We start from the raw sequence: 9,944 nt of genomic DNA, 5'->3' as shown, positions 1-9,944 counted from the left end.
GGGGCATTTACTTTTATAGTTAGAGACCAACGTTTTGGGGCTAACGTGGGATCCGCTCAGGACCTACTTGGTTTAGGTAACACTGGAGAAGGTCATTTTTGGAGGGGTCGGAAGAACGGGTTTAAAAGAAATATATATATATTATATTAGCTTGGTTTTTATGCAAAAAAGACAAAACGGGATTGGATTTCCACTCAGAAGGAAGGTTAGATACCTTTGACAGGTTGTATTTTTGGGATGGTGTTCAAACTCCCGAAATGAACCATTACAGCTGGCGTCGACCAGCTTTGCGATACGGACGGACACGAAGAAGAACGCAGGCAGCGGAAATGCAAAAGAGAAGAGCAAAGATTCCCGACCCTTATTGACTCAACCACAAATCTGTTGAATGAAGGTAGCTTGCTTACTCTCAGCCACTAGTTAGAAGGAAATCCCTTTACTTTCTTTCAGAACCTTATGCAGTACAGAAAGCAAGTGAGGCGGGCTAAGATTCCATTCGAAGTAAGGTAACAAGATTCGATGTTGCACCACCTTCAACTCGATCCGGAGTTTTTCGAGAAAAGGTCCCATCCTTCAATATCATGATTGGGTCGACCAGGCCAGATCATGAGTGAAATATCATGATCGAGTCGACCAGGCCAGATCATGAGTGAATAGAAAATCGAAAACGTACATAGCTGTTCCAGCCGAAATACTTGGAATAATTCTACCACTTCTACTAGGAGTAGCCTTTTTAGTGCTAGCTGAACGTAAAGTAATGGCTTTTGTGCAACGTCGAAAGGGTCCTGATGTAGTGGGAGCGTTCGGATTGTTACAACCTCTAGCGGATGGTTTGAAATTGATTCTAAAAGAACCTATTTCACCAAGTAGTGCTAATTTCTCCCTTTTTAGAATGGCTCCAGTGACTACATTTATGTTAAGTCTGGTTGCTCGGGCCGTTGTACCTTTTGATTATGGTATGGTATTGTCAGATTCGAACATAGGGCTACTTTATTTGTTTGCCATATCTTCGCTAGGTGTTTATGGAATTATTATAGCAGGTTGGTCTAGTAATTAGGGGCGGCCGTTCGGTCGCCTATGATACTAGGACCAATAGGTCAAAAATGGGTTTGTGCCGCAGGTGTTGAACGATCTACTCTACACAGGTGTGGGCTTACAGGGCTAGGGCTCATAAACCCTTTCTTTCATTCATCAATAGGGCCCTGGTCGGTCACTTTTCGGATCGATAAGTGGAAGTCATAAAAAAGAGATGTTTCTCCTCAGATCCAGAGGAAGGGTAGCTTGTCAAGCTGGCCTCTTCTTTTTTTTTTTTAGAAAAAGATTCGCTGTCTTTTAACCGGCTGTTCTTCTTTGTCAACGCCTACTAAGGACCTATAGGTTCGCCTACTTGACTTATGAAAGATAATGAGAATGGGTTATTCACAAAGGAAAAGGCGCTACTTAGCCCTACTTTTTTAGAAGTAAGCGGGCCCCTACTAATGTATTGTATAGTAGGGTATAGTAGGCGAGCGAGTTAGCGAAGACGCTTAGGCTAATAGATAAGAGAGCGTCGGTGCGTAGCCTTCATTCTACTACGCTACGAAAGAAAAGGTTACGAAGTCACTTAGCTCGACGTTAGGAGAGTCAAGGGGGGAACACCATACCTACATAGAAGAACCGCTGTTCGCTGACTTTCTAAGGTCTAAACCTTTCGCTCCCCGGCGCAAAGCCGCTTCGCACCACTGAGAGACTACTTAAGATTAAATTAAAAGGCGCCCTACTTAGTTGACTGACAATGACAAAGGCTTGCGAAACTAAGTAGGGCCTGAGGCCCCTGCGAATCCGTAAATATGAGGAGCATGCCGCAACAAAAGGATGGTCCCCTATGTATTTCATTCTTTCCGGAAGGGAAAAAAAGAAGTACCCCCATCATGGTGAACCTCTCCTTGTGATCGGGATGAGGTAGATGCCTCCCAGCCGGGGGGGCGGATCGAATCGGAGTTTCCTTAGGTAGCCACCGACCTACAGTTATCCTTAAACTTCCGTGCTTGGTGGAGAAGAAGCGAACAAAGGTACGCTCGCTTGCTGTCTTGTTCTCTGCCGCGAACTGGGATCGCTCGCCAGCTAGGTCAGATTGGAGCTACTTTTTTTTTGAGAACATATTACCCATATTCGGGGACAAGGGCGGAACGACCTCTCGATCTACTTACTGCAGCCCGGGAATAAAAACGTCGTCTAGGCGTTCCCTGTTGCTCCGATCTCCCCTACGCCTAGGACGTTGTCTGGGCCAAGAGCCATAGTTAGTTGCTGTTTCCATTTGGTTGTTTTTTTCTTGTTGTTGATACCGGCAAGACCCAGCCAGATGATGTCTGCTGGTTGGTAGTGAGAAGACTCTTAGTACCTGCATACCCAAAAGGGGGCGCTGATTAAAAAACAATCATTTGATTTAGTTTCTTGCTCCCCCTTAGCAGAGGGAAAGGAGTCTATCTATCTGCCTAGCTTTGGTAGATTTCCTCCAACGCAATCCACAGAAATTCCACGAATCCCTTGGTGGATAAGTCCGACGACTCAGCAGCAGTGCGGAATTGAGTTTCTTGTCTGGTGGATCTGATCGGGGGCAATACATACCAAAAGGTTCTAAGAAGGAACGCGCATAAGAGTATATAACCAACCCACCCTTCTGTATAACCTATTCACATTAGTGAAGCGGCTGGGTGCATAAGGGAAGTCAACCTACGAGCACCGAAGAGCATAGTAGTATTGCTGCCCCTCTCTAAGTAAAGGGAAAGTCTCTCCCTCAGCTAGAGTGTAAGGAAATTGGTTCAATTGCATTGCCTCTACTACCAGCGGCCTGAGTTCCCCACGCTCCGATCACCAGCACTTAGTTCCTCTTGACTATGCAATTCCCTCAGCTTGATAAGCCTACATCTTATAGACCGAGGGACTACCATAACCAAGCCTTTCAGGACTTCGATCAAGATAGGGAGTTCGCCCCAGAAGACATTTTTTTTTAATGCGCGAAAGCATGCGAAGAAAGAAAGCAACAAGCGAGAAAAGCCCGGGATTCGCAGACAGTTTGCAACAAATCTCCATTACTGTTTGTTGGAAACAAAGGTCATTGCTCAGAGAACATGGGGATGGAAATCAGTGGATTCGAATTCGTATTTGCATTTGCCAACAAGAATAGAGTCTCCATTTCGGTCATTTGATTGAGATGAAAGGCTTTAATTGCTCCTTTCCCTCCCGGTCAACATCGTTGGTGCTCTCTAGATTCGCGAATTCTAGTACCAATCTCAGCTATTGGGGAATCCTTTCTCGCAAAGTTTGAGTGCTTTTGGCTCCTTTCTTTACGGCCGCAGGGCCCGCCACAAAAAAGTGTTGAAATGCTGGGACCCAGAATTCCAAAACAAGTTCTGAAATTAAGTAGCTTGACTCGCAAAAGGCGACGAAGTAAGGGCGCTCGGAAGAAGAGGTGCCCGCGCGGAGGCGGGGTGCAGTAAACCACAAAGCGGGGCTACAAAGTCTCAATTGATTGAATATAAGGACATTAGGTTATGAAATAAACGAAGTGAAGAAGTTACGCACCGCCGGGTAAAAGAATCGTTTGAAACGAATGCATTCTTCCTTGATAGCTTTGCTACGTGAAAGAAAGAGAGTTTTGAAAGAAAGTTTCCGTGTGGAAATCTAAATCTAATAGAATGGATTGAAATCCGTGGATTCTAACGAGCTGCCGGAACGGTAGAATCTCTTCTCAAGTCGCCGCCCATTACTACAGTTGGGAAAGACCATTCCTATCTGGAGCACTATAAATTGACTTTCCTTTGCACCGAGAAAGAGATGGATTTGAATTCATTACGTAACTGTTCTTGATCGCCGAGCTCTGATGGAATGACATTGCAAGCCTTCTGCCTCCCAAAACGAATATTGCGAAAGCTTTCCGAGTATAAGGACGTGCCAGAAAATAAGCTCCATCCGGGTGGAGAAATAGCCCAATTCGTAGAATATGGCTAGTCCACTTTGACTCATAAAGATGTATATGGATCGGCTTCCACTAGTAACTCTTTCCGTTGCGTCGAGGGATGATAGTATGATCTGACCATCCTGTTATCGATTCGACGAAAGCACTCCCCTCTCTATTGTTCGAGCTACTTCATCCCTTTTCCCCTTGGCTTTGACTCTTTGGTCTGCCTGTCTGTAACCAATGCCTGGATGACTGTCTTGGCTTTCTGTCTTGACTCTCTTCCTTCCTGCTGTCTTGGTGAAGCCTTTAAACAAGGGGTTCTTTGCTTGGTTGATTGAATATCTCTTTCCTTGCCTCCCCTTAGTCTTAATCCGCCTTGGGGTGATATAATAAGTTGTGAAAGAATAGGTTTCGAGCGTATCCGCTGTTTTAGCCATATCCGCTGCGCTCGTCCTTTCTTCCTAGATGCTTTGAATATCCCTGTACCGTCGATTGCCTTTATTACCGGATTACTAGAAAGTTATTCACAAGGAATTTCTCGACGGGTTTAATAAAATAAGTCAATTGCCACTGGTCAAAGAAGAGACAAGAGGAGAATCAAGACAAGGGGGATCGCTAATTCCGGGAATATACCATACCCTTCTTCGACTATTCGACCTGCTCCTCGAAGCAAGGTATTTTAATTACTTACTTGTTAGAGTAAGGGAGTTTCACTTACTCGACTGAAAGGAGAGGGTCAACCCCTCGGATTTTTAGTTCTTGGCCTCTATTCACACTTACACATCATACGCTTGTGTGGATAGCTGCTGAGAGGGTCTATGGCACGACGAAGCTTTGCTACTATGCGCGACGATGATCGCCGACGAGAAGGTGTCGGCCGCTTACCATAATAAATAGTTTCAGTGTACTATAACTATATCTAAAGAAAAGTCTCTCATTTTTAAAATCTTATTATTCTAAGTCATGTTTTGGAGTTTGCCAAAAGATTCCGAAAATGGAATGGGATTTCTCTCGCTAAGATGCTCCGGTCTTTGTATGACGCTATTATGTGGAAAAGACCCCTATTTCTGAGATGTAACTGGTACTATGTCTCTGTCTTTGACCTATCGATTGAGGGGTGCTTCTTATCGTATCCGTGGTGCGACCTATCGCCCTAAATCTGGAGCGTCACTATCTTTGTATGCTTTCGCCTGCAGGCTTATTCCCGTTACCATTGAAACTGTGGTTAGCATTTCGGAGCGCGCACGGTCCCTCATTATTTTTAGGGCTAAGTAGCGCCTTCGCTTTGTTTGTAATGAAAAGGAAAGAGAAGGTCTTCGGACATTTTATCCGGGCGGGCTTTCTTGATCGCCTCATTCTTCAACCATGGGTTAAGATGTGGCTAAAGTATCCCCGATGGTACGCTGAGGTTAGCGTAAATTACGATGTGTCGCTCGAGGTCTCTCGAGCCTCCTGTTGTACCAATGTCTATATTCCGCTCTAGGAATAAGGTAATGATCTTCTGGTATGGAGTTTTTTTTTGTTGTTACAACAGGCTGAAAGCAGTGTCCGTTCCCTTGTGGTTGAGGGAGTTGGTGCGGCATTCGAAGTTCGAGTGGCTTTGGTACCGGCCAGAGGAAAGAGACAGAATAATAAGATTGAAATAGCTTACTTTATAGGGGCTTGGAGGTTTTTCCTATTCTTATTCCTCAGTTTAAGTTAAGCTAGCGATGGGAATAAGAAAGGCCAGGTAGCTGGCTTTCTTGGGATTGCTCGCTGGCTGACTATGAGGATTGCCCTCACTCGAAAGCCGCTTCAAAAAATTCCAATAAGATCGTTTTCCCCCGCGTAGTCCGATTTACTTACTTTTTAAGAAAGCAAAGAGGCGAGCTTTAAGACGTTCTTTGATCCTTGTTGTACTTTCGGGTTGGACTCCTGTCCTCGTCTTCCCTTGCCTGACAGCACACCTGAAGGAAAGGAAACCTGTATAACACAAACAAAGGAACGGCAATCACCACAAGCAATCAACGATTAAAAATGACAAAAGAACGGGGCATAGGGTATAGAGGCGGAGTCTTGGCTTTAATGGGAGGACTAAGAGTAGCTGTAGGAATGAATAAGAAAAGGAGTAGAGAATATAAAGCGTATTGTCAGAGCATATGTAGCTTCTGATATAGGAGTTGGAGCAGGAACACGAGTAGGGGCTCACTTTCAGTGCCTTCGCTTGTTAGCTAGTCTTTCCTTGCAAGCCACCAAGCCTTATCTTCCTTCGATCGTTTTCTTTTTGATTCATTTGGTGAATAAAAGATAACGGGAGAATGATTTTGATTGACTTTGGTCACTATACGAACACAATGTGAATTGCCTGTCAAGCTTTTGACTCGCGGAAAGCAAGCGCAAAGAAAGTTCTTTCGTCCTTCGGAGCTCCGTCATGACTTATCAAAAGGGTTCTTCAGGAACCTAATACGAAAGTCTTGAGTCTGAATCCCTGTGGATGAGGTGGAGCAGATCGAGAAAGCGTTAGGCGTCCTGTCAGGGAGGTATTTAGGCGTCGTCCTGTTCATAGCTTCTGCTCTCCATAGCGCTTCACACCAAGCTAGCTTTCTTTCAGAACCTTAGTGCGCTTTACACCGAGCCCTCAAACAAAGCAATGGCTGGAAACCGGGCAACTGGCCAAATAACCACAGCGTCCTGCGCATCCTCACACACGAACAAAATTGCTAAAGCCAAAGGTTCTGAAAGAAAGGTGTGTTCGTCGTAGGACATTTTCCTTGAAGTCTATAATGGGGCGCTTGCAGCTTCCCCGCCGGGGGCTTCCCTCTCAATTGAATGGAGACAAACCACCTTCGGATTAGCCCCTTGCTGAGACACCTGCTTCTCCTTTTCTTCCATAACCTGAGCTTGGAGAAGGAATCTTTTATGATGGTGCTGCACCACCTCTCTTTTCTACGATTAGACGCATTTTCTTGACTTTCATTCATTTTAAAGTTTTAATTCATCCTTCGCAAAATAGCGACCTCTAGATCGGAAAACAATCTTTCTAGTTCAAACCTAAAAAACTCTGCAGGTCTCATGCCGCTTTACCAACTCTTCGTTTTCGGGGCGCTGGAAATCGAACCCAACTAGACCTTTTCCCCTGAAGAATATCCTAACCAACTGAGCTAATAGGGGTGTAAAAGATACAATTACCTACGAAATTGCGTAAAATGAAATAGAAATTGCGTATGAAAGACGCCCAAAAAGTCCCATGCTTTCCGTTGGTCCAGGTTTTGGTACAGACCCCCTCCTGCGCCCGCGAGGGATTGAATTCCTGACCTCAACGCCCCTCGAGGCTCTCATAATAGAGATAGAGGAAACCCAACGAGAGCTAAAGGGGCCCAGGAAGAATTGAAGTCCTGGGAGGGCGAGCGGAGGGCTTTCTTTGAGAAGGAAGCGCGTCTGTATCATCAGCGGCTGAGAAGCGCGGAGGTATACCGCGAATACCAAGCTCTGTTAACCAGGCGGGATCTCTGGGAGGCAGAGTTAACGCGCTTAAAGGAACTGCTGGGTAACAGGGCGAGTGAGTGAAGGCCCCCGCTTCTCTTCTTTCTTTTTTTAGTGAGGGCTTTCCGGACCTTCCCAACTACCTCTCCCGATGGTCATAAAAAAGCCCAAGTAAGCAAGTTCTTTCAGAACCTAAGGGCCCCTCTCTGATAAGGAAGGAAACGACATAATCTCAATTTTATGACACGATGGCTGTTCTCCACTAACCACAAGGATATAGGGACTCTATATTCATCTTCGGTGCTATTGCTGGAGTGATGGGCACATGCTTCTCAGTACTGATTCGTATGGAATTAGCACGACCCGGCGATCAAATTCTTGGTGGGAATCATCAACTTTATAATGTTTTAATAACGGCTCATGCTTTTTTAATGATCTTTTTTATGGTTATGCCGGCGATGATAGGTGGATTTGGTAATTGGTTTGTTCCGATTCTGATAGGTGCACCTGACATGGCATTTCCACGATTAAATAATATTTCATTCTGGTTGTTGCCACCAAGTCTCTTGCTCCTATTAAGCTCAGCCTTAGTAGAAGTGGGTAGCGGGACTGGGTGGACGGTCTATCCGCCCTTAAGTGGTATTACCAGCCATTCTGGGGGAGCTGTTGATTTAGCAATTTTTAGTCTTCATCTATCTGGTATTTCATCCATTTTAGGTTCTATCAATTTTATAACAACTATCTTCAACATGCGTGGACCTGGAATGACTATGCATAGATTACCCCTATTTGTGTGGTCCGTTCTAGTGACAGCATTCCTACTTTTATTATCACTTCCGGTACTGGCAGGGGCAATTACCATGTTATTAACCGATCGAAACTTTAATACAACCTTTTTTGATCCCGCTGGGGGGGGAGACCCCATATTATACCAGCATCTCTTTTGGTTTTTCGGTCATCCAGAGGTGTATATTCTCATTCTGCCTGGATTCGGTATCATAAGTCATATCGTTTCGACTTTTTCGGGAAAACCGGTCTTCGGGTATCTAGGCATGGTTTATGCCATGATCAGTATAGGTGTTCTTGGATTTCTTGTTTGGGCTCATCATATGTTTACTGTGGGCTTAGACGTTGATACCCGTGCCTACTTTACCGCAGCTACCATGATCATAGCTGTCCCCACTGGAATCAAAATCTTTAGTTGGATCGCTACCATGTGGGGGGGTTCGATACAATACAAAACACCCATGTTATTTGCTGTAGGGTTCATCTTTTTGTTCACCATAGGAGGACTCACTGGAATAGTCCTGGCAAATTCTGGGCTAGACATTGCTCTACATGATACTTATTATGTGGTTGCACATTTCCATTATGTACTTTCTATGGGAGCCGTTTTTGCTTTATTTGCAGGATTTTACTATTGGGTGGGAAAAATCTTTGGTCGGACATACCCTGAAACTTTAGGTCAAATCCATTTTTGGATCACTTTTTTCGGGGTTAATCTGACCTTCTTTCCCATGCATTTCTTAGGGCTTTCGGGTATGCCACGTCGCATTCCAGATTATCCAGATGCTTACGCTGGATGGAATGCCCTTAGCAGTTTTGGCTCTTATATATCCGTAGTTGGGATTTGTTGTTTCTTCGTGGTCGTAACAATCACTTCAAGCAGTGGAAATAACAAAAGATGTGCTCCAAGTCCTTGGGCTGTTGAACAGAATTCAACCACACTGGAATGGATGGTACAAAGTCCTCCAGCTTTTCATACTTTTGGAGAACTTCCTGCTATCAAGGAGACGAAAAGCTATGTGAAGTAAAAGAAGAAAAGGTCGCCGACTGCTACTAAGAACCTAAGAGAACTTTTTTGAAAGTCCGGATCGACTTCATGTTCCTAAGTCAGAGAACCATTGTACTCTTATAGATCATAAGGATGCAATGCCATGGTCGGTTGAGGCTGCGCGGGATAATTAGTAGAACAAAATCAAAATACGAAGTTCTCTTCTCCTTTGGTTCTCTTCTTTCTTTTGACTTGGTTGGGGGCCTAGAGATTCGAAAGTCCTTTCCTAAACCACTTCCCGTTCAGTTGGTGAAAGGATAGAGATAAACTTTCATAATAACATCTTTTTTCCTTATATTAACTGTAGTTAGAATCGTTCGTTTTCTCTTCATAACTCTCTTCTTAAATTATAGATTTTACTTTAATATTTCATACAGTAAAAATGATGGTTGCGCTTGGTGCGGATGTTTTACTTTTCATTCCCTTATCGTTATCACTGCTGCCTGCTCCGCAGGAACTGCTACAATATTTCCTAGGGCAGCCACTCACTATCCTGATGTGGCTGCGCTTTGTAAATCATCGTTTAGTCAACTGTCCTGCCGCACTAAAGCATGTTTTGCTGCAATCCCTTTTCGAAATGGAATCTTGCTCGTGCTTAAAAGATTTTATAATTGAACAATACCAAGACGACTTCATTCATTTGAGGGGAGCAGAGCAGTCAAAGAATGAAGAGAGACTTGTTCTTGCTCTCCCAATTCAGGAAGACGT

The 9,944-nt window shown here is 44.4% G+C and overlaps 3 protein-coding genes across 3 annotated transcripts; 2 read left to right on the top strand and 1 right to left on the bottom strand.

Annotated features, from left to right (window-relative positions):
• Positions 1 to 115: 115 nt before the first annotated feature.
• On the top strand, positions 116 to 2,434 carry LOC112171965 (NADH-ubiquinone oxidoreductase chain 1). Its single transcript, XM_024309094.2, has one exon. It carries the CDS (start codon positions 758 to 760, stop codon positions 1,055 to 1,057), a length of 300 nt encoding a protein of 99 aa, XP_024164862.1. The 5' UTR covers positions 116 to 757; the 3' UTR covers positions 1,058 to 2,434.
• On the bottom strand, positions 1,909 to 2,824 carry LOC112171966. The gene is given in 6 exon segments (XM_024309096.2): positions 1,909 to 1,962; positions 1,964 to 2,119; positions 2,122 to 2,165; positions 2,168 to 2,243; positions 2,325 to 2,401; positions 2,509 to 2,824. Coding segments are annotated over 6 exon segments (504 nt in total). The 5' UTR covers positions 2,606 to 2,824.
• Positions 2,825 to 7,093: 4,269 nt separating this feature from the next.
• On the top strand, positions 7,094 to 9,262 carry LOC121049744 (cytochrome c oxidase subunit 1-like). The gene is given in 2 exon segments (XM_040507804.1): positions 7,094 to 7,691; positions 7,694 to 9,262. Coding segments are annotated over 2 exon segments (1,572 nt in total). The 5' UTR covers positions 7,094 to 7,642; the 3' UTR covers positions 9,217 to 9,262.
• Positions 9,263 to 9,944: the final 682 nt, after the last annotated feature.

Source organism: Rosa chinensis, chromosome 6 (genome assembly GCF_002994745.2).
Source record: "Rosa chinensis cultivar Old Blush chromosome 6, RchiOBHm-V2, whole genome shotgun sequence".
Classification (NCBI taxonomy): Eukaryota; Viridiplantae; Streptophyta; class Magnoliopsida; order Rosales; family Rosaceae; genus Rosa; species Rosa chinensis.
The sequence above is the reverse complement of the archived record's forward strand: the minus strand, read 5'-3'. Positions and strand labels throughout refer to the sequence as shown.